Source organism: Tyto alba, unplaced genomic scaffold (genome assembly GCF_018691265.1).
Source record: "Tyto alba isolate M040663 unplaced genomic scaffold, T.alba_DEE_v4.0 Super-Scaffold_48, whole genome shotgun sequence".
In the NCBI taxonomy this organism is placed as follows: Eukaryota; Metazoa; Chordata; class Aves; order Strigiformes; family Tytonidae; genus Tyto; species Tyto alba.
This window is the reverse complement of record NW_024881324.1, coordinates 14,083,034-14,108,165: the sequence shown is the minus strand read 5'-3', so window position 1 is coordinate 14,108,165 and position 25,132 is coordinate 14,083,034. Positions and strand designations below refer to the sequence as shown.

At 40.3% G+C, this 25,132-nt stretch overlaps 1 protein-coding gene across 1 annotated transcript; it reads left to right on the top strand.

Moving 5' to 3' along the window:
• Positions 1-559: 559 nt before the first annotated feature.
• On the top strand, positions 560-24,800 carry RIPK1 (receptor interacting serine/threonine kinase 1). Its single transcript, XM_042806927.1, has 12 exons — positions 560-718; positions 5,078-5,289; positions 7,002-7,155; positions 7,625-7,762; positions 10,134-10,362; positions 11,185-11,334; positions 12,573-12,649; positions 15,355-15,445; positions 17,734-18,294; positions 19,966-20,037; positions 22,805-22,957; positions 23,886-24,800. Exons 2-12 carry the CDS (start codon positions 5,138-5,140, stop codon positions 24,170-24,172), a joined length of 2,064 nt encoding a protein of 687 aa, XP_042662861.1. The 5' UTR covers positions 560-718; positions 5,078-5,137; the 3' UTR covers positions 24,173-24,800.
• Positions 24,801-25,132: the final 332 nt, after the last annotated feature.

Genomic DNA, 25,132 nt, shown 5'->3' with positions numbered 1-25,132 from the left:
AGGCTCCCTCCCTTAAACACAGGTTGTGGGCTGCAGTTTCCCCCCGCCATAGACCTGATAGTACTGAGCCGTGAACTCCACAGCATCTGCAAAGCACCGCGGGGACCTTGACCGTTCCCCAGAATGGGAAAGGTCGTGGCAAAGAGGGTAGACAGTCATCATCACCATCGCTTCACCAGAGGAAAGGCAAAAGGGTAAGTCTTACAGAAAAGAAGCTGTATTAGACATTATTTCTATATCAGAACAGGTTTCCTAATAAAAATGATGGAATACATTAATTAGTTATGGAATCTTCGTTGCTGTTAGGACAACGACAGACTACGTGAAATCTGTCAGAGATGCCCTAGGCACACCAGACCTCCGCAAGAGGATGGACTAGATGGTTCGCAGCGGTCCTTTTAGGTTAGGTATTTCTGCAGCCGTCCCCAGGCCTGCTAGCGGTTCGCCACCCTGTTGACAAACAGAAACCCCTGCCTCCACCCTTCCTGAACGAAAAGCGGCCACTTCGGCGCCAAAACCCCAGCGAAGAGGCGCATCTGCCCCGCGCACCGACCTCCCCTCAGCCGCCTCCTCGGCTTCCGAGCGGGCGGCGGGGCGGGGCGGGCCGGGCCCTTCCTCTCCTCCCGCCGCCGCGGGGCCGGGGCCCAGGGCGCACCCGCAGGCCGCCGGGCCCTCCCGAGGGAGCCGGCAGGACGGGGGAGAGCGGCCGGCAGCCACGGTAAGGCACCGCGGACCGGGGCGGGGGGGGGGGGGAGAGGAAGCGGGACGGGACAGCCGGGCTGCCCCGCCGAAACCGAAAGGCCCCGCCGCGGTGGGGGGTGCGGGTCCCGGGTGACAGGCCCCGCGGCGCTGGGGAGGGTCGCCCGGCCACGGGGCAAATTCCCCCCCACCCCAACCCCCCGGCTCCCCGGGAAGCGGCACGGTGGGGGAGCGGTGGGGGAGCGGTGGCCTCGGCGGCAGGAAGCCGCCGGGAGGAGGAGGAGGAGGAGGAGGAGGAAGGGCGACATGTCAAGTCGCCTAACGAGGAACTAGGCCACAGAAAACCCGCGCCCCGGCAGTACGAGGTGCCGCTGCCGAGACGGCCGGTTCTCATCCCCGTAACGAGAAGGCACGTTTGTGAGAGCACTGCTGGCCTGAAGCAGAGGCGACGTGACACGGTGGTGCTGGTGCAAGCCGCTGCGCAGACCTTCCCCTCCTTTCCCCCTTCCACCCTCCCTCTGCTCCGGTCCTACCCGAACTCGCGGTGTGTATCACCCTCCCCCTGCTCTGCTCCGAACAAAATTCGTGTTTCATGAACACCTCTGCTTCCCTTGCCTTGGCTCCTCCTCGCGTTCCCACGGCATCCCTTCAGTAACCTGCTGCTGTTCTGACACTGGCATTTTCTTTGCTATTTCCAAAAGATTAAAAAAAAAAAAAATCGTACCTCAGTGAAAAGATGCAGTGGCCAAAAAACCTTAGCAAAAGGGAAAGGTTTAGATGGAGTGGGTTACAGCAGTAGAGATGCACTGACAGATTTTGAAACATCTTCCACACATGCAGTATTTCTGTCTTCAGCTGCAGGCACCCTTCCATTTATCTCCTGTTACCCACATCAGTGATACCAGCATTAGTTCCTCTTTGTTAATCCCTTCCATTCCTGACTGATAACTAACAGGCAACGAGTTTGGGCACTTGCAGAATTGTTCACCTTACACCTTGGAACACCCCTCAAGAACTTGTGCTCTGGGAGTATCATTAGACCAAAAGGGCTGCAATTACTGTGTGACCGTTTTTCATATTACTGTGCTGATGCGCTCAGCAATCCTCCTTACCCGTGCAGGCTACATAAGATCTACATCAGATTACTAACAAATCACTAGAATAGAGCAAACTGCTTTTGAGTGGTGATCAGGCCCAATATAACCTAATGACCAGATCAGGATTCTTGGGAGTTTATGTGCCCTTTGGGAATCAGAGGGGAGAACATAACCATGCTGTTAAAAATGCCACAAACCCACTTACTACACTTTTATTCCTCTCTAAAGAAAACCCAAATATATTTGTGGGCAAAAATACCTCTCTTCTAGCAACTAATGTTCAAAATTTTCATAATATACATTGGCACTTGTTAAATATGAACCCACCCTTATACAGATATTCAGAACAGTATATTTAAAAAAATTGCTTTATAATCAATCAAGTATACAGATGAGGGCTACCTCATAGAGCACAAACTAACCCCTAGTAGTATGTGTAGCTTCTATAAGGTTAGGCTAAACCAAACTGCAAAATTTCTCTTAACCGCAGTTATGTAATATATGCACTGGCGTATCATAACTACTGAGGATACATTTGAATTACCACGTATCTCAAGAAAAAGCAGTAAGCTTGGAGTGACCTTGACCCTTTGAGCTTCTCTCCTTGATTTCTTTATCATCTGACATTTCCAGGTAACATCAGCCAATACCTCATGTTAAATAGTATGCCAAAATAAGTAGTCTTTACTTAAAAACCTGGCTAAAGATTGCTTTCCTGGGATATCCATCCTACAGAAAACTGTGTGTTTGAAATAAGTCTTAAGATCAAAGAGCTTTTGCTCACAGCACCTCAGTACTTAGTAACAACAGCAAAGTAGTAGCATCCTAATAGTAGAACATCCCTAAGGAGGAGGGTTCCCTCACATGTTATGAGAAAATTCCCTCTGTTGAATGTTACCCAGCTCATTTCAGCAGCTATTTTATTATTTCAGAAGTTATTACTTCTTCTGAATTTCCAAGCCTTCTTGTTACAACGATGACATGCTGTTTGGTTGGAACAGGTATTAGCAATGTAAATAGGAACAAGGTCCTATATTGTTCCAGTTTGAGGCAGGACTGTTTTTTCATCAGGTTATATGGTATTAAATGTCAGCCCCAAGCTAGCACTATTATTAATGCAACTTTAGAGATTCAACATTCAAAACTACACATCTAATTTTCATTCACAAGGAGACATACAATTTTACAAGAATAACTACTACCTTGATGCACAATTACTGTTAGCATTGAAAAATTTCCATAGATACGTGACTTTGAACCAATTCTTGAAAGGGACACCTCAGATAAAGATTAGTTTATGTCACATTAAAGTCTCACAACTGAATTTAGGCCTTTGTACCTGTGACACCCACCTCATATGCACAACAATCAGTAGCACCACCCCAAGAAATCCAGAGAACCATGACCAGAAACTTCCAGGGAGACAAAACCTCACCTATGAGAGCAGCAGTGGTTATTTTTGGCACTGCCATAAGTCATTTGTTACTCAGCTGCTTGATTAACTGTAAAGGAATTTAAAAAAAAAAAACCAAACAAACACCAAGAACAAACAAAATAACAAAATACAACAACAGTCTCCCCTCCCCCAACAATTATTTGGCATAGCAGAGCTTACCTTACTAAACAGATGCAGCCATATCCTCAGTCCTGTGCTCATAATGCAGACTGGCACTCCAGCAGAACAAAACCTGCATCCTTTCAAAGTCAGGAAAGCGAAAGAAGAAAACTCTGAAGAGAGCACACTACTTCAGATGTGGAGAGGATATTCACTATCTAAACAGCAGCAGCCCATAGAGTATATATACACTTGGAAGAGGAAGCTTTTGCTTTCTTTGTTCTAGAAGCACAACCTTTTGTTTTTAATACAGTTTACTTGCCCCTATTTTGGCTTGTCAGTATTCAACCAACCAATTTCCAAATCTGCACATATATCTCTTCCCTCAGACACCTACTTTCTACAGACACTTTCACTACCTCCTTAGTTCCCAGGCTCCAGAAGGAGGCTGTGGTAATTAGTCAGCAGCTGATGTTCATAACAACATTAAGCAATCTTTTTGATTAGAGATTTCATGGTACAGGTGCATAGTAGTTTACAGAAGTTAGCAGTCACTCGTTGATCTGAAAAATTTAGAAATCCTTTTACTATGTTATTTAGACCTCTTAATTACCTGAATGAGCCAATTGACTGTTGCTCATAGTGGCACTTTGGAATGATGGCTTTCTCCCAGCTCTGTGTATCTGTGCCATAGTCACCCAAGAGGAGTGGAAAGCAAACAGCCCTGCTAGTCTCTTGGACTTTGTCTTTTCTCATCAAACTCTTTCCTTACCTGATACAAGGTGCTTAAGGTAAAAGTTCAGTGAAGAAGAAAACAGCTTGTGTGGCTTGCACGCAGCTTACTGATGTGTGCTGAAGGTACTGGCTGTCCAGCCTTCTGTTAAGGTTTTATCTCCCGAGAGACACGTTAGGCAAGAGAGCATCACGGCTTTATCAAAGGCTTAAAATTATTCTGGCATCCACTGGGGTTTACTTATTTACCCATTTCATAGCTTCCCCCAAGCTCTCTTTTTCTCTTGGTGCACTTAGGAGATACTGCGAACCTTCACAATTTCTTTGTTCCTCTTCTTTTTGAGGGGTGGGAAAGAAGTTGCTTTATACCCCCACCACAGTCCTTCCTAGCACTTGTCTCCTTAAATTCAGACACCTGTGAAAATAAGTTTTCCAGAGAAGCTGGGTTCTTCATTTTACCCTCCAGAAAAACCTTTTGTTTAAGCTTCAGGCAAACTCTTTAGAGCTGCATTTGCAAAGATACCTAAAACACAGCGTAGAGTTATGTAAGTATCTGGGTACCTGCCAGGCACATGTTCAGGCAATTTAGAAAACAAGATACCTATCAGAGTCGTTAGGCACTACCTGCCTTTGAGACTGTGGGCCTTGATTTTTCTGGGTTTCAGTTTTTGTGGGTGTGAAGTCTAGGAACAGTACCTATCTGCTGCATATTATATGGATAAAAACTATTTATTAACAGCACTTTGAGATCGTCAGGTGAAGAAATGGTTTTACATCAACTTAATATAACTCTAATGAGTAGACAGGATAAATCATTGTCATCTTTAGGTCTGATCCTGTGAGAACCATAGCATCTTTGCTTTCAAACCAAGGCCCTTTGTTCTTAAGGGTCATGAGAGTATATGCTTGTGTCCCACTCCTTGCATAGATGCTTATTTAGTGGAACAGCTAAAGGCTTAGTGATGACGCTTTTTTTTCCTCCTTTATCTTACAGGTCCAGAAGCACTAGGATACTTGATTTTGTTTTAATTGCTAAACCACAAAGACTGCAAACATGTCGTTGGAAGACATCCACATGAACACCCAGGATTTACTTGAAAAAAAACAATTAGATGCTGGAGGATTTGGAACAATTTCTTTATGCTTTCACAAGAAACATGGATATGTAGTATTAAAAAAAGTGTATACAGGACCCCAGCGCACTGAGTAAGTTACAGATCTTAGTTCTGATTTTTATCTTTCAGTTAGTCTAAGAAACCCTCTAAACTCAATGGAAATAAATCTAAATAAAGTGTAATAATTTCAGATCCTTGGATCTTGGAGATACTGTATGTGGGGAAAATACTCTAAGACAATACTCGCGGCTGTCCTGCAAATTTTCCTCTTTTCCTTCATAAGCCAACTTTTTTAGTTTTAAGTCATTGTTCCAGTGAAGTTCCTGCTTTCTGTTGCAAGGTGAGCACTAATGTGAATTGTTAAGCATCAAGGGGACTCTTGCACACACTTATGGAAATGCAGGAACTCAGTGAGCACATGATATTTTCAAGCTTGCAGAACAATTTTCAATACAATTATCCAACTGTAGATGCCCACTAAGAGCTAAACACACATGAGGTATCAGCAGGACTTCCAACTCCACATGTATAACATCAAGAATGTAACCCTCTCTCCTTTGAGAAAAAGCAGAGTGAGCCAAGCCCACTGATTTAATTCAAGGATTGAATTAGCTGTTGATTTCAGTGGATTCAGGTCATGTTGCAGCTCTACTACCACACAGCCATAACAGTCCTAAAATTCTCCCGTGAGTCATCCACTATAGAGAGAGAAAAACCCATGTTCTTCTAGTTTGAGTTACAATAAATAAATTAACTAAGTTTTTATTTTGCCAGTGGAAAGCAAATTAAGAGTTTCTAGTAGTTTGCAGAATCAGTGACAGTTTGGGGCGAACACAGTTAAAATGGACAAGCCTGCCAGGTTTATTTCTGGTTTGTGTTTTTACTTTCTCAGTACACAGGCTCATAAGTTTGTTATTACTTAAAGTATTGAACCAAAAGTCTTAAGCAACTTTATAACTGAGCCTAATGCAAACAAAACAACCGATTTCTTCTCTAGTACTAGAGTCGTAGGGTAGGAAAGCATTAGCAAGAAACATAGTCTCAAGATTCTCTTCCGTCCTTTTGCCCAATGAATAGAACAGGAACAATAGTAAAAATACCATCACTTCTTCTATTTAATACATGTTATAAATATATTAATAAATAAAATATATGTAATATAATAATACATAAATGGGTACCATCCTCCTTCAACACCCCACGTGAGCTCCCAGCCTGTGTACCTGTGACTATCGATGGGTTGTACTGAGGCCCAAGGTAAAGAGCTAGGCTTGGAATTCATCCTAAATGAGTAATCGCTAGTAAATGTTATCATCATCGAGTCTGTGAGTGAATCCCCTGTAATAAATCCATTCTGAACATGAACATGAATACCAACCCTCTGGGAGAGAGATCTGTATAGTTTCCTGTCCAAGAGGTAGTGGAGTGTGTCTTGATCCTCCTTGTTCAAAGGCTCTTTCGGCCCTGTCGTGCCCTAGTCCCACCCCAGCTTAGAAATTTGGACATCCACAACGAGCACTGCACGTACAAAAAGAATGCTTATGCACTTTCTGAAAAGCAGACCTTAAAATCAGGCTCTGCAGACAGTCTCTGAGCAAGGCGTTTGATCAGAGACTTAGAGAATGTAACCTTGCATGAACAAAGCTATGCCAGTTAAAAACCAACAGAAGGTATGGTTCATCTTCCAGTGGCTCTAGGGATGTTGACATTTTTGTCATCGTTTTCATTGTGAATCAACAGCATTTTCATCCCTGTGTTATTTCTGGCCTGGCACCTCAGTTCAGTATAATTTCTGTTTTACAGGTATAATGCTTCACTCCTTGAAGAAGGCAGGATTATGCGCAGACTTCAGCATGACCGTGTAGTAAAACTACTAGGTATAATTTTGGAAGATGGAAACTACTCACTTGTGATGGAATATGTGGACCGGGGGAACATGATGAAAGTGCTACAGAAAGTGAGCAGTGAATTGCTTCATCCCTTGCCATTCCTTAGTATTGATAAGATGCTTGAAAGCAACAGGATGTTACTGCCATCTCCAGAGAATGGAGTCTTTGGTTTCTCATCTTCCTTTCTGTATTAAAGAGCCAGTGGCAGCCCCACCTTCTCTAGAGACAGCAGAGGATAACTGGCTTTCCCATGCATCACACAGGAGCAGACTACAGTTATAGGTTCAAAGTTATAGGACTGTTTGTAGAGATATGTGGAGAATTGGCTAAAGAAAAATGCTTTTGTAAATACGGAATGACTCTTAAATTACTTTAATGCAAAAATTTAGAATCGAAAAGGACCTTAGTTCTTTTTTACCATGGCTTGAGCAGAGGTACTCTTGGGACTGAGAAAGAAACTGTTTTAAAGACTGTTACTTAATTGGATTGTTGTAGTAGCATTTTTTAATAGATGGTACTTCTTGTTCTTTGTTTTAGCACTCACTGCCTTTGTCAGTGAAAGGGCGTTTTGTGCTGGAGATCACAGAAGGAATGCTTTATCTGCATGAGCAAGGCTTTGTACACAAAGACCTAAAACCAGAAAACATCCTTGTGGACGCAGACTTCCACATTAAGGTACTTGTTAGAACTTAAATGGAAAATGAAATGAAAGCTGGTGATTTGGGTTGAAGAATCCAGTTCAGCTGCATTGGTTGGTATTCCTGATTGGTAAATGAGCTCCACTGCAGTCTAGCCAAGCTATTGCTACGAGAGTGTTAGTGGTGGATCACTGAAGTATGGTGGCCTATACAGCCTCTGAGGCTGAGATTTGCATAATCTCCCAACTGTGGAGGGGAAAAAAAAAATCACTATGGGTATTAAAAAAATGAATCATGTTGTTGAGGATTAATGAACTGCAAATAACAAAACAGCTAGAAATTAAAAATAAACCTCAACACACAGAGATTGAAACAATGTCTCCTGGATCATGTCTTTTGTCCTTTATTGCTGTAATTTCTCCTCCTGCCTTTACCTCCTTTTTATTCCTTTCCTTCTTTTGCCTATTATCTTTTCCTCTTTCGTTTCTCTCTTTTTTTCCCTTAGTCATCGTTTTAAAATAACAGCCAGCAGCTACAAAAAAAGCAGCAGGAGACTACTTCAAAGAATGGCTTATAAGCCTGTTGCAAAGCACTTCTATTAACTTTAGTGAGGTTTTGGATCAAGACACATAGATATAGAGCCTACAGCTGAATAAACCTGAGTAGAATTTGCTGCAGTCCTCATCAAATGTCCTGTCTCGGGTCAAGGTGAGTTGCTGAAATAGTTACCTCATTACAGTTTGAAGCTACAGAATAATTTCCTATGAAGAGAGCTCTGTCATTTGGTATTACTCACACATGAATTAGCAAGAAGCTGTTTGACAAGGTTAATGTAGTTGCAAGTCCTAGTGCAGTATGAGCAACTTCCAGATAAGAGGTATAAACTATATTCTTTTTTACCAAAAATTAAAAAAAAAAAACAAAACAAAACAAAACATGATCTGCTTTAAATGTAGATTGAACGTTTTGGGTTTCAGCTTGCTTATATGGACAGGACCAAACTAGGCTATCATCACACTGCATGACAAACTGAAATGGAACCCAGGATCAAATTCAGAATCAGGTCAACTTCCTTAAACAGCTTGATGAAAAGTATAATTTAAGGCAGCTGTTTTATGATCTATCTGCTTGAATGTGTCTAACGTTCCCAATATTTATAAAGGGAAATAGTTGTTCTAGGAAACTGCAAGTGTAGGAGGATTCATATCGTATCTTCCTGTATCACATTAGACCTCCTGCCACTTGTAGATATGAACTTGGACTCCTCCTTCCTCAGCAGGATGACACTTACATTTTCCTCTTCCGCTGAATATGTGACCTCTAAGTTTAGCCCCAAGCTTCAGAAACTCAAGAGGAACAATAAGCTATTTAGAGGCACCAAGAGAGAAAAGAAAAATTAGTTAGAAGTGAGGTGTCACCTCAGTTTTAGCTGAAGTGATTGGATACACAACTAAGTTTGACAGCTGCCTGTGGCCAAGAGAAGCAGTCCCATTATCTTCCATTTTGTCTCTCCTTTTGACCTTCTGTTCCCTCGTGTTAGCATTGGTGCTAATCTGACCACCCTGCCCTTATTTAGGAAGCCAGACCAGCAGATTATTATGTACCTTGTTGGCAGTGCAACCCTTCTGTTGGGGAGCACTGGGTTCAGCAAGCCAGTGGAGTGCCTTGCACTTGGTCTTCCCAGTATCAGATAAGTGTCAGCGCTGGAGCAGAGGGAGCATGTAACAGGGGGCTGTGGGGAAGGAAGAGAAGGATTACTTTCTTCACCATCAGCCATTAGCCTAGTTGTAAAACTGCACCCCAAGGTTTCAGTAATGTCACCTTGTCAAGTGCGCAGTACCCAGATGTCCCTGCTTTAACTTATTCCATGCTGTCCTTTTCTATGTCTCTTTGCCATACACATCACATCATTTTAGATCCTTTTGTCCTTCCTGTAAGAAGATCTAAGGAAACTGAGTTAAATGGAATCTTAATGGAAAGGGCAGTGAGGGAAGAGGGATATCTGCCCCTCTCATAGATTACTTCTGGACTTGAATCTTACCTACTTCTCATATGGATCTTCCATTCTGCCACAAGCACTGCAAGCAGATCTTAAATATGACTGTCAATATGAGCAAAACCAAACTTCTTTTTTCCTTACATTATGTGATTGTTCCAAGTGGGGTTAGGTTAACAAATCAGGTTCAGCCTAATGGTTCCCAGTCGGCAGTGATACTTTATTTATGGGGAAAAAAATAAAAAAAACACCACCAACAAAACCCCAATAAAACAGCAGATCGTTTGTTTTTCTTTCTTGTACGTGCATTTTTGCAGTGTTTCATTTTAAAATAAGTAATTGAGCACTGCATGAAATACTTGTTTATCTCCTCTTCATCACAGCACTAGCTCTGATGTGTCTCATTTTTCAGATTGGAGATCTTGGTGTTGCCTCCTTTAAGAACTGGAGTCGGCTGACCCAAGAAGAAACTGTCCGACAGAAGCAAATCAAGAGCACTTGCCAGAACAATGCTGGGACTCTTTTCTATATGGCCCCAGAGCATTTACGCTGCCTTAATGTAAAACCTGTGGAGAAATCAGACGTTTACAGTTTCGGCATAGTGATCTGGGCAATTTTTGCTAACAAAGAGCCATATGAATGTAAGTTATTTCCAAAAGGACTCTATCACAAAATGAAGTTACAAATGTTAAGCATTTAAAGTTATAAAATTAAGATTAGTAGATTAAATCGCCTGTACCCAAGAATGGTGCCTGTTAGGCACCTCATGGCCAGTAAGAGGCATTAGTCGCATCATTCCCGACTTCTAAGCATGGACAAGAACATCTGACTTGAAATGCAGGCATGAGCCCAATCTATTCACATCCGCATGGTGTGGGCATAAACCTGCACTCTGGCAGAAGTTAGGAGAAACCTTGGGCAGGCCAGGATGGAAACTTCGTTGTACGCTATTTCCTAAGGTGGGCTCATTACATGTGGTTTTTCTTTTAACATGCATGGTCACACAGCCAGTTACCACTTCTCAGCTGTGCGGTCACAATTTCTCAACATGTAGTATTGTGCTTATGCAGAGCAATAGGATCAGACTGTGGAATTCCAGAGTAGCCTGTTTAGAATTTAAAATGGATTTTTTGCTAACTAAATGGCTAAATGTTGCCTATTTAGCCATCTTCATGTTTGGACCCAGTGCAGTTCTAGAGAACTAGATCTGTCAACCTCACGCTGGGCATGTCTTACATATAAAAATAAAACTGTTAATCTTAAAATAAATCTCTAACCCATGGAAGTTAGGGCAGTGGATTCAAATTCACTAATGCAAGAGATTTGTAGCTGTAATTCAGTCATCTTTGAAATCTTCTTTTGCATACCCACAAACACACAGGGACCTGCTTCAGTATTTATTTTACCTATGAAAAGGTAGCAATACCTGTGATCAGGATCTGATAGGAAACTTTATTTTTCAGATGGTATAAATGAAGCCCAGATTTGCTTTGGCATCATGAATGGAAACAGACCAGACGTAAAGGAGATCACTGATAAATGTCCAGTGGAAATTATTGACTTAATGAAACAGTGCTGGGAACAAGAGTCAGAGAAACGGCCAACCTTTGCAGGTAAGGCATTGCTTTGGGATTCTTTTTGTTACTCGTCCATCAATAGTTTGTAATGCAGCAAAACAAACTTGAGTGTTTTCCTCTTAAAACATAAATTTTGCTTTGAAAATAGACATATCAATTCACATGCCCAGTAAAGCATGCTCCCTGTATGGAATCTGGTCCAACATTTGATTGAGAAATACTAGTGGGTGGATGGAGCTAAGATACTTTATACCTGCTGATAATTTGTCTTCAGCATAGTATAATCTTCCTGCTGAAATTTACAGAAAAACTGGCATCAAGGGACATAGCATATCTTGGGTCTGACTGAGAAAATACCCTGTCAAAACTAGCTGCAAAAGCTGTCCCAGTTTAGACTTCCATGAGCAATATAACGGCCTCTGACTAGCTTATCATCCTTTTCTTTGGTCAGATCCCCAAACCCTTGCAGTCAGTAAAGTCTTGACTGAATGGCCTGGGAAGGAGCATTCAGCAAATAAAGAGTTTTGATTTATCTCCTCTTGGCTCTTCTTTCTGCCTCAATATGTAGTGCCAAAAAAAACAGAATACAACAACAAAAAACAAACAAAAAAAATCAATCCCAAACAACAAGAAGCAAAAAAAACCCAAACCCACAAAAAAAGCCCCCTACAGATAACAGGAAATGGAGGTTTCAATTTAGACAGTGGCAGCCAAGAGTGTCATATACAACAGGCATGTACTTAAATACTCAGAGAAGTTTGTATACCAGGAAAAACCCAGCTACGATTTCTGTATTTAACATACATAATCTACTGCTAATGGATTGAGTTTATGCTTGCACTGGGTCTTAGCTAATTTTCCCACATGCAACTGACATTTACCATGTTAGTAGATGATTTCAGTAATTCCATCTTTATCAGAGACCAGGTACTTGTCTATCAAATAGCTGAATGCAATTGAGCGTATCTTATTTCTTAAAATGTGACAACCGATCTTTTGGCCAGTCAAGAAGTACTGTCAGCCACAGATAATAGAGAGCTTTCACCCTTAAAAGCAATATAATGACAACAAAAAAAATCCCTAGAAATCATCCTGTTCTTGTTACTATATTAGCTAAATGAGCCATATGAACAGATTCCAAATGTGTGTATAATTTTCCTGTTTCTGACTTCATACAAGTCTCTATTCAATCCTTATCCATCAAAATTGTTAACAGTATAAATCACTTATTTTCCATTGGAAACTATTTTCACTTAGTTCTTTTCTTTTTACAGAAATCAGTCAGAGATACAAGCCATTTTACTATCAAAATCTAGGAAAAAGTATTGAAGATGATCTGAAGGAGTTAAAAGTGAGTAACTTTCTACGCATTTTGAAGTGTCAGTTCCCCACATCCTCTCTCCCCAACCCTAGTTATGTTCAGTTTTTGCCACTTCGAGACTGATCGTGCTTGACTGACCTAATTTCCTTCTGTGATAAAATGGCTGGATTTGTGAATGAGAGGACAGCAGTGCATGTCATTTACCTCAACTTCAGGAAGACTTCCAACACTGTCTCCCAAAATATTCTAATGTCCAAGTTTGGACTCTACTGTCTGGATGGGCATATGAAAACAGGTTGGATGATGAGTCCCAGAGGGTAGTGGTTAGTGGGTCCTACTTCACCTGGAGACCAGTATCAACTGCAGCAATGCAGGGGTCTACTATACTGGGACCTTCCCTGGTTTACTCCTTTACCAGGGATCCCAAGGAAGCAATGGAGCGTACTTTCATAAGGTGCAAAGGTGACACTGAACTAGGAGGACCAGTCAGTACAGTCACAAGGGCAAGGCTGCCAGCTGCAGGCTGGAGGAATGGGGTGACAGAAACTTTGTGAAACTCAGAAAGGACAAATGCAACATGCTGCACCTGGAACAACCCCTGGCTGCAGCGCTGCCGGGGAGCAGCGCTGCTGAGAAGGACCTGGGGGAGGTGGTGAGCCTCCAAGGTCTATTCCCACCTGAGTGACACACTGATTCTATGATAATGCTTTGCAAAAGCTCTTCATATATCCATTAAGTCTCACTCAGGGAATAAAATGTTATTCCTAGAGATTAAAAAGTGGCAGAATCTGTTTTAGAATAGGTGTAAAAAAACCACTGTAAATTCTTGGTAATTTTTGTCCTGTGTTCAGGCAGGGTCTAATAAGTCCCAGCCTGTCATGAGACCAGGAAGCTATATCAAAGTAATAAGAAAAGGGAACGTTTGAAATCAGATGTTTTTCCTGAGCGTCCATGTTGGTTTCTCTTGCTTTTCTGGCTGTAGGTTTATAAATGATGACAAAAAGAATTATTTCCTGACTGAAAATAAGAAAACGAGAACTTCTTGAACAATTGGGTTGATTATGGAACCTTTTTATAACATTTTTTCTCCAGTGGTACTGACAGCTATCGGTGAGAACTCCTGGCATTAGGGGTTTAATCTTTGCAGTGAAGTGAGGTTCAGAAAAGTACATACCCAGTTATTTTAACTAAGAAAAGGACAACTTCCTTTAAAGAAAACTGTAAATGAATGGTTTCACAAAGTGCTTCCTTCTGTCTCCAACTCTACAATTGTGGAAATGAAAGTCTCTGGTTTAGAGAACATGTGATGTTTGTGAAGCACCAATGACTGTTCAAAAACGCAATAAGAGTTTTGCAAATGAAACTGATGAAACAAATTTCCTGGATTGATTTGACCAAACTAACTCACCATGTGAAGTGTATATGTCTAGTTTATGATAGCGGCCCCAAATCAGGATCATGGCAAATTAGACTAGCTGCATTATCTCTCTGCAAATATACCTCTCAAATCATAGGGACCAAAGGGCTATTTAGAAAATGGGCCATGAGTCCGTTACTGTCTCAGGAAGGAAAGCATCCTTTCCAATCAGGGCACAGAATGTGAATACAGCATCCGAGGCAAGTCACTGTAGTGAACTACTAGTACAGCTTCAGTAGCAGCGTGAATTAGAGGGCTCAGGCACAGCCTTTTCCCCCCGTGCCCTGCCACTAGCAATTGTGGAAGCAGAGTCCACAGCCTCGTAACTAAAAGGACCACAGAATGATTGAAGTTGGAAGGGACCCCTGGAGGTCATCTGGTCCAATGCCCCTGCTCAAGCAGTTCAGTTAAGTAAAATCTAAGGACCTAAGGTTGTAATGCACTTTAGAATGTCACCTTTTGCTTTCACAAGGAAGTAGTTTTTTTGGGAAGAGATAGTAGATGTTGGTGTTTAATCTGCAAAAGTACTTCTTGAGTTTAAATAAAAAAAAAAAAACAAACAAAAAAAAACAGCAACAAACTTACTTCTAGAAGTTATTTTACAAGTAAGAAGGACTGGCAAAAATTGAGAAATAATTTTGCTAGGTGAAAAAATTTTTTACTTCCAGTGAAATCTGAATAATGGAAACATCAAAAGAATAGAACAGGAATGGATTTTGCCTTCATCTAGTGAAGTGAGGATGAGGGCTTACAGAAGGGAAGTTGTTCTGCATTTTTCTGAAGATTTGCTCTGAACTCGTTGTTCTTGATACTCTTCATAAAAGTCAGTGTGGCCATACCCGAATGTAAACCTTCCTCCTCACCTCTTCCCTGTTGATGAATGTACTTGCTAAATACAGATCCACAAAACAGGATGCACATTTGCTACCCTTACCTCAGCAGCATCCTCTCACCGAGGTTGCTTGCAGAAAGTCTAGCTATTAAGAACAAGACAGACAATCCAGAACCACTGTCTGGATTAAGCTCATACTCATGTAGGCACGGGTGTTGTTTGGCCAACACGGAGTATTATATACTGCGGCTGCATTGCAGTCCTTCCTTCACTGAAGAAAAGATTTTGCCCATCAGTAGCAAAGCAATGGGTATTTTCTGTCGAGCTGTGCTCTCTGTAAGAGCATGGGATCTCTTCCCACAGATTCACAGAATCTATTCATCCAGGTCACTTCACTGTGAAGCTGTGCTGTCTCCTATTCTAAAGGTAATCCTCTTGGTTAAGTTTTTGTATATAACTTGATCATTTGTTCTTTCTTACATGTAGAAAACATGGCCCGAGTCAAATGAACTGCTGGATGGGATGCAATCCCTTCAAATAGATGCTGTAGCAGAAGATACCAGTAATGGTCAAGTAGGTAAGTCACTTACTGGCACATCTTTATTCTGTGTATTCTGCCAAAGGTAAAGTTGTGTACATGTACAAAGTAAGTAATCTTATCATTAAGGGGTTATGAAGAGGCTTAATTATTCATCACTTCAGAGAGAATTGTAATCACCAAAAAGATTAAATTTGCTCCCAACAGTCACACTTAATGTTTTGAACTTTCTACAATCTACAGTTTGAACCCGTTTCATTTTACTCTCTTCTTCTTTCCTCTCCCATGATGTAAATTTTGTTTAACAGTAGATTTTTCAATGGTCACTTCGATAATTACTTTTCACACTTCATCCTTCTTCCCATCCTTTTAATCATGCCAACTGCTTGGTCTGTAGACTTTAATTTCATGAAGACTTTCCTTCTTCCCAGTCCAGCCTTTCTTATGAATGCTCTGAATACAACCAGGATGCACAATCATAACATATGCCTTTGTTTATGGTCTTGCTCTCTATAGCATCTATCTGAGGAGCACTAATAGATGAATTTTCTCTCCTTTCTCTCACATTTTCTGTCAAAACTTGGATATCCGAGTTTCATGTTTCATGGTTTTATAGAGCTATCTTATTAATATGCAATAATACAATTACAGTTTTATAGTAGTGTATTGGGATTTCTTTTACCAAAGTTTCTTAATGGCAAAAGATACAGGATCACATTTGCAACACTGATTTACAAGCAACAATATCCAATTCAATATAAATAAAATCCTGCTAAATTTACTCACACCATTTGAAAGACATTATTAAATGAATAATGTTAAACTTTAACATGCAACTAATAAATCTTCCCCAAAGGTAGATGTGCCATAACTGTTTTTCAGTAGAACTGATGGGCTTAGTAGGGCAGCCCCACTGCTACATTTTTAAATTAGTATAATTACATTTCCCTAACAGAAATAATCACCTATGACTGCGGCTGATTGCAGATGCTCTTGTGTTTTGAGTATGAAAAGCTTTATTGGGAATCTACATTGCAGAAAGATACTATCTTGACAGCCTGTCAGTCAAAGTCAGGTTTTTTTCCTCCAGTCAGTGGGCATTACTCAGCGGTAGTGAAAGATATCCCACAAGATCTGTTCATACATCTCAAGCTCGCCCTGGAGAATGGATGCTATATAGTTAATGCTAATACTGAATTGCTAATAGCAGTCACTTGATGAGGTTGTTTCTGTATTAGCTTATTCCTCCCACTCCTTCTTTAGCAGCAGTAACAAAAGAAGCAAACCAAGTCAGACTGGAGGTGTACTAATACACAGCCATCAAAAGGAACTAGTTTTAGTCCTGCCTAATATGGACTGAATTAATGTAATTTGGAAAAAAAGGAGAAGAAAAATAAAACAGTTCACTGGCATTATCTGAGCTAAATAGAATCACATACATACACTTTATTCCAGTTTTACAGTGGTCTGTAAGAGTCTCTTGCTTTAGGCAATGTACAGTGTTTTATAGACAACTGTGAAGCTTTCAGAACTTTTTAAGAAAACATCTGTACTCCTACCCTTAAAAACACAAGAACGAGTAGTAACAAGCTGATTTTTACATCATTCTTTAGTCTTGAAATGCGGCAGTATGATCCAGATAATAACTCAATCTAGCTCAAGACTGATTTAGAGCACCCTTTGGTGGTGAGAGTTAGTTTGAAAGATGTAGATGACACAGACTATTTTATCTGGTAAGCGTTATTTTTAAAAATGTATTCTTCAGGACAATGAAGATTAGACAAAAAGGATTCATCACAAAATAGCCAAATGGGATATTTTACATAATCATTTGCAAACATGACTTTAATGACAAATTATTTATGTTCTATGAAGTAACATCTATTACAGTGGTGTTATTTTCCATTCCATTACATTCCAGTTTTGCACTGATTAAATTCCAGTCAATGCCAGTGGGAAGAGACTGTTAAATCAGACCCTGCAATTGCCTCCAGAAACTCTTTGTTTCAGTGGTTGAGAACTTGATGTCAATATAAGCAGAGTATGCAGTGGATTTTGACACCACTTCACTATGTGAGATTTTGACACTGATAGCTTGAAAAAGCCTATACTTCCCAGATAAAAATCTGTAATACTTCTCAGAAAAGGCATTCTATATAAAAAAAAAAAAAAAAAAACCCACAGCTTATACTGGAAGTAATGTTATATTTTCACCTTTTATATATTACTGTAATATTAAAGGTAGATTAATAGATTCTAGTGTCATCATGACAAGCTATATTTTGCATTTGGATGTATTTCAAATATTTAATTTTTCTCCCTTTCAGATCAGCCTAATTCTCTCCACAGCTCTCAAGGTCCCATGACCAGTCAGGTTAACGAAGCGCTGTTTGCTGCCTCCTCTGAGAACCAACCTGTTGAGAGCTGTGAGACCTCATTTATATCTGCTGATAATCTAGAAAGAAAACTTCAGCTTGAATACAACTACCATGTATTTGGGAACCGGATGGATAAAGCAGTTCCACCTGTAGTATACACCCCTGAAATGAGAGAGGAAGAAAGGAGACGAAGAGTGTCCTACGATCCATTTGCAAAGTCACCTACTCCTCAGCTGAGTGAACTGTATCCAAGAGCTGAAAAAGCAGGATCAAACACTAATCCGTATTTTTGGCCACAGCCAGCTGCAACAACACCAAAATGGGGAAATGTTGATATATTTTATGGGCCAAACCCTAACAGTCTTCTAACGGGAAACACAGAGGGTCTCTATGGATTGTGTTCAGCCGGTACCTTTAACCTAAGTAAACTTCCTGTGCCTGAATCTGGCCCAAACTTGCAGTCACAGAACAACGTAAACTGGTATCCAAAGAACGCAGACACAGATACGGGTGAGATTCCTCCTCCCCCAACACCTATGTTTCTGAAGACACACTTGTTCTCTAAAAATGAAGTGACCAAGAGTGCTTTGTAGTTTATGTAACAACCACCTGCTTATTGCTAACAGTTGATCTGTGATACAGCAAAAGTGAATTTATTTAATGAAGTTATCTTTGTTTACTTGCAGTTAATTCAGACTGCTAAAATGCTCTAGCTTTGACTTCAGTATGCTGCTTTCACTGATTTCAGGCTATTAACTTCAAGGGAACTATTTCTAAAGCATCACTGTAATAGACAAGCATCAGACCCTATGCCTAACTCTTCAGCTACCAACCGAGTAACAGCAGACATCATATACTGCTGCAGCAGCTACCAAAACCAAGAGCTGCCACCAATCATTCTAGGAAAGCAAAGGAAAGCTTTTGACTCTCTAATAGTCATACCATAGGTTCCACTTGTGCAGAAGTGACATTTGTAGCATTTCAGAAAATAGATGGGTACTTTCAGCTTGATTTGCAGCAAAGTAAGAGAATTCTGAGCTCAGGGAGTCAACAAGGAGCTAAGGGTCATAACTGGTTTCTCCAGAGAGCTCTGCCTGGTGCTGATGGAGCTTCTGTCGGTATTTTCTAGTGAGCTGTGGAGTAGAAAGATATGGAGACAAAGAAGGAAGAGAACACTGAGCATTGGCAAAAAACATAACTAAATGGTAACTAGAGGCCTACAAGATGTAACTTTTAGGAACAAGAGGTAGCATGAGATATGTTAGCCTGCTCCTACTAAATATTGGGTATTTTTAGTGTAGCATTCTTTTTGAGATCGTCTCAAGAAAATCAAGGATGCCTAGCTGTTTACAGGCAGAATGCCACAAGGTTGTTTATTATTTATGCAGGGGCTGTGATTAGTTGTTTATGTGAGCTTACATACTGAAATGAATCTGAGAGCTGTCACATCAGAAGGCAGGGATTAGAACTGTCAACCTCACTAATAAAGTAAAATGTTCTGTTTGAAAGAAGAAAACACTTTTTATAGGCAGGCTGCATGCAACAGTGTGACAGATACCAGACTGAGAAGCAGAAGAGCTGCATTACACCTTTTCTATTGACCATAGACCAGTCACTCTTACTGCTTCATCACCAGTTGCAGGGCTCATTTATGGGCATCCAAATCAATTACTGCCCTGGGCAGGAAGTTACATCTCTGCCAGACATTACTGCCACTGGCAGAAGATGCAGTGCCTTTGCAAGAGCTGGCCACAACCAGCGTGGCAACACAAACCACAATCCGTCTCAGCAGTAGGCAGTAGCAGCATGCTTGAGAGTTTGGTATTTTCCAGTGTGAATACTTGATACGAGGCAGCTCCGTCCATACTGACACTGAGATCCTGCGCTGCCGTCTACAGCCAGGTATTCGTAGGCCCCCGTGGGAGCCCATTGCCCTCACTGGGATCCAGGGAGGGTTAAGGTTGTTAGTCACTGAGCAAAACCACAATAAGGTCATTGCTTTAACTAGAATTATTCAAGGAGATACAATCCTGTTGATTAAAAAGCTTCTCACCTCTTTGCATGTAAGAGCACAAACTATGTACTTACACTCTTACAAATATGGCAGTCATTTTTAAGTACATTTGCTTTTTTTATTTACATAATGCTTTTGGCATTTTTTTGTTTTTCCTCTTGGTTTAGGTAACAAGGATTCCACTTCCTTCACACGGGGAACTTTTACATACTGTCCTACTGCACCCAGAGTAAGCACAGGTAAGTGCTGTAGCCTTCATCTGTCCTGGTAGCCAACAAGGTATGCACTGCATCCCAACAAGTAAAGTAAAAAACTTCAGGATCTTGAAATAATTTATGTTATTGCCTAATACCTCTAACCATAGCTGAAGTTATCAGTACCAGTATGTAAAACTAATTCCTATCTCTAGCAGGACCTGTACACACTATTAAGTATATTTGATGGATCTAAGGCAAGATCTTTTATGTAAAAGAGCTTTTAAAAACATGAAGGTGTTGTAAGATCTCCTGTACACCTAAACCTGTCACTTTCTTAGTTTAAACGTCAAGTTGCTGAGACTGTACCCAGCTCCTGATCCACACATGCATTTGGGACACTTGTCCTTTCTTGCTCTGCATTTTTCATACAAATCTCTAACTGCAGGCTTCCTACTGACCAGGCACAGGTTAGGGCACAGGTCTCTACAGTTCAACTGTTTTAAACCCCTGAAATTCTGTCCTATCCTTCAGGAGTTTTTAATATATACTCCTTTCAAGCTGTGTTGCTTGGGGCACCCTGTACTGTTTAATTAACCCTTTCAAGGCTTGTCCAGTTTGTAAGTGGTTTACACTTAAAAAAGAAAACTTGAAACAGCATGTTTCTATCTTCTTGACCATACACCTCTTAGAGTCTTTATATGATAACCCAAACGTGACAAGCAAAGTATAGAGGCTTGGGAGAGGAGATTTATAAGCACAGTAACTTTCACTGTTAATATTGACAAAGCATTTGTACATAATTTCATATATTGTGCTAGATTCATTTTGTTACCAGGTAAGAAAATAGCAAACATACGAGATTTCTTCATTTTTTAGCTAAAAATATGAATGTATTTCCTGGGTCCTTCCCCTCAAAAAAAAGGAAAGTATGCAGGAATCATAATATTTTGAGACATGATAAAATGCATTCTTTTCATGCAACTTCTAGAAATGAATCATGCATATGTATAGGTATTTCTGACTAGCAGTTTCAGTTTAACAAATACTAAATGCATTTATTCAGATTTTCATACGTGACCATAGATTTCCATACTTCACATTGCAATTGAGTGTGCAACAAGGATGTTTATGCATCTAACCATCATCTAGGGTGGTTAAATACAAACCTTGGTCTATCATTTTAAGTATCCATACTTCAATTTTAGACCCAGGTTGTGATATTCACCATTTAAACTAGAGTTAGAACGTTTAATGGATGATTATCCAGAGTTCAGAAAACATTGTCAAGAGAGTAAAAAACTGACATCACCTAACATGTCTAGAATAGTCACTTAGTTTCATGTTATGTGTGGAAATCGGACAACTGTAAGCAAAAGACACCAGATTAGGTGTTCAACTAATCACACACAAGTAAACCACAGATGCAAGCTCCTAGGGGTGCACACAATTTAGCTGTGAAAATACGTGTTGACTTTTATTGCTGAGGATTCGGGCCTTAAAATAAAAGAGAAGGGTTTTTTGGTAAGATCTCAGAAAACATGCTAGTCTTGCCTTAGAACCAAAAGTACAGAACAGGGGGAAAATTAGAAAAAAAATATAATAGTAGTGCACTGTGGTTCACTGTGAAAATAGATACAACTGAAAAGTATACTCCTAGAGAGCAGGGATGGGATACACTGTGAAACAGAGAGATGCCATCAAGACAGCATAGTACAACATGGAGTATAGAAACCTTATGAGGAACTAGAAATTATTTTCTGTAGTCTCACAGAACTTTGAAGTCATAACTGTAAACCTGAAACCTGTCGTGGTTGGAACCAGGCTGCCAGCCAAACACCATGAAGCTGCTCGCTCACCTTCCCCTGGCCTGAGGGGTGGGGGAGGGAATTGGAGGGGTAAAGAGAGACTCATAGGTTGAAATAAACACAGTTTAATAACTGTAATAAAACAGTAACAATAATAGAAAGTACAAACAGGTAATGCACAATGCAATTGCTCACCACCTGCTGTCTGATACCCAGCCTGTTCCCGGCTAGCGATCCCAAAATACCGAGATCCCAGAGTCACAATCCTGGAATCGAGAGAGAGTCCCCTCCTTCCTGGCCACCCCTCCTTTATATACGGAGCGTGACGTTCCATGATACAGAATATTTCACTGGCCAGTTTGGGTCTGGTGCTGTGGCCGTGCTCCCTCCCAGCTTCTTGTAGCACCTGCGCACAGGCAGGACATGGGGAGTTGGAGAGTCCCTGATCTCTTAGCAACAGCTGAAAACATCAGTGTCTTACTAGCATTCTTCTCATACCAAATCCCACACTGAATCCAAAACACAGCACTATTCTAGCTACTAAGAAGAAAAATTAACTCTATCCCAGCCAAAACCAGGACAAATTTACATCTATGAAAAGTAAAGCCAAGAGGGAGAAGTAAGGCTTTAAGATTTAAATGAAAAGCACTTTCAAGTAAAGACTGACCTCTTGAAGCTGTTACTCAATAAAAAGCAAGACTGCTACTATGCATTCCTGAAGCACAGGAAACATTATTTACAGCCTAGTAACTACCAGCATGTAAGGCTTGGTTATGGCACTTTGTCATAGAATGGAATGGGCTATCACTAAAGTACATTTATATCACACTGCATAATGAAAATACGCTCACAGTTGCTAGTAAATGGCCATTTCTACATGAAATGCAGTAAAAACATTTAATCAGTTCTCTCATTAGTAGAACATTCTTCCTCCTTACGTTACTTCTTGACATTTTGAACCACATGCAATTGTTTATAAAATTGTATTAAATTCCCTTATACAGAAGATTCAATCAAATACAACATAAGCAACAGTTCTGGAATTCAAATTGGATCCTACAATCACATGAAGATTGAAGAGCACAATCAACACATCAGCACTTCTCCTGTTGCTACAGAAGCAACCTACTTGCAATATGAAGCAATGGGTATATTTGGTAAGAGAAATATCTCCGCAGTTTTGATGTGCTCTTCCCCTGTATCTGAGAATCACTTGGTTTGGAATGTGTGAAAGCAGTACAGCTTTCTCCCTGTGATATTTGAGAAATAACTGTGTCCTTTTCTACTACATACTTAAGAGTATATAAAATAAGTAAGGGTGTGTGCTAATACTGTTCTGTAGTACCATGTACCTCATTTGACCTGTGGTTTCATGACCTCTTCTGAGACACCAGATACAAGTATAGTTGTATATGCATCAAGAACAAGAGAAATAACGACACTCAAATTGGTAGAAATAAGGTTAGGATTGGTGGTCCTCACCTGACTTATAGTTTAAATCCTAGAATATCCTGAGTTGGAAGGGGCCCATGAAGATCAAGTCCAGTGCCTGACACCACACAGGGAAACCTAAAAGTTAAACCATATATCTAAGAGCATTGTCCAGATGCTTCTTGATCACTGACAGGCTTGGGGCCACTGCTTCATTCAGGTAGAAATTGGAAGATTTTAAAATCTAATTTATTGTCATTGGTCAGGAGTGAATTAAACTATCCCTGTGTATCCCTAAGTAAACAAATAATGTGCCACAATATTAAACATATAATACAGACATCGGTCAGCTGTATAAGAATTCTAGGAAGGAACTTTTCAATTTTGCAGGTTTAAGTGACAAACTATAACAGCCTCAGATCAAAAAGCCAGTCGAGCAACTGACCTGTGAATACAGGAGCTCTGACTGAAAGTTTCTTTCCTGGCATGATTGGGTAATAACAGCCTTCATGAAACCCACTTCTGATTGTATCACTAAAATTCTGTCTCCAGATATTACCAATAAATAGTTGGGGAAGGACAGGTGAGATAGCAAAAGGAGCAGAGGAAGTGTTGGAACAATTCCATTTGCTTACACTCTTTTTCTTTTTGCAGACAATACTACTGTCCTGACTGAGAAACATCTGAATCTAGTGAGAGAAAAGTTGGCTAAACAGTGGAAGCACTGTGCTCGTAAACTGGGCTTCTGTGATCCCGAAATTGATGAAATCGATCACGACTATGAACGAGATGGACTAAAAGAAAAAGTTTACCAAATGCTGCTTAAGTGGGTAATGAGGGAAGGCTCCAAAGGTGCTACAGTTGGAAAGCTTGCCAAAGCCCTCTTTGGCTGCCAAAGACTGGATCTTCTTACTAGTTTGATGCAAATCAGTGAGGAATAAGTTGACTGAGAACTGGAGAAAAATGAGGGGTATTTTTTCTTGAAGACCTTCCAATAACAAGTAATAATTCTGTACAGATTTTCTGGAACTTTCCTTTTTGCACAGACTTTTTGAAACACATTTTTTCTGCCAAAAAAATTCAGTTTTCCATGAATACCTCCAGTAAATCAGAAGTTTATGTCTAATATAATTGGGTCTTCCAGAGGATAAAAGAAAGTAAGCATTTTCCTTCAAAATAAAACGATTGTCCAAAGGTAACAACAAAATGCAATAGTAATATTGATTCAAGGAGGATGTGTTATACAAAATTTCTAGATTCTATCTTGGAACACATTGGTACCCTTGGTCAGTTGTGAACAAAAGCATGTCATTTCAGCAAAGCTAATATATCACTAACAATATGTGAAAGACTGACTCATTCCTTGAAAAACTTGGACAGAAAGCAAAATCAGCTGGTAAATTTTGCCACAAGTGCCAATGCTTACAGAGGTACTATCCCAGATTGCTCTGGTCAGTTATTAAATGCAGCTGTCTAGAATTATGCAGAAGAGCAGTGTAAATAAAAGCAAAAATTATTTTTGGCTTAAAAAGTAGATAATTAATAAAATACTCCTCTTTAACAGGTTAATATTGCATTAGATTTTTACTTTGCTTGGTAGAAAAGATTTTACATTGTAAGTTTCTCATCTGATTTATGAAGTAGTGAAAAAAGAAATTCAATCATTATGCAATCTAAAGTAAAAACTTGGGAATATGGGAGCTTTGGGAAAGTGCCTTATTACCACATGACAGAAGACTCATTCTCCTACTCATTTTGGGGGCTGAGCTTTACTAGCTTCTGAATCTCTCAGGCTGTATTTATACTAGTAAATTAAACATGCCTGGGAATGTTCCTGGGTGCTGAGGTTAACTGGCATGCTGCAGCCTGCCATCAGGATAGCAGATTCTTTAAACCTCCAA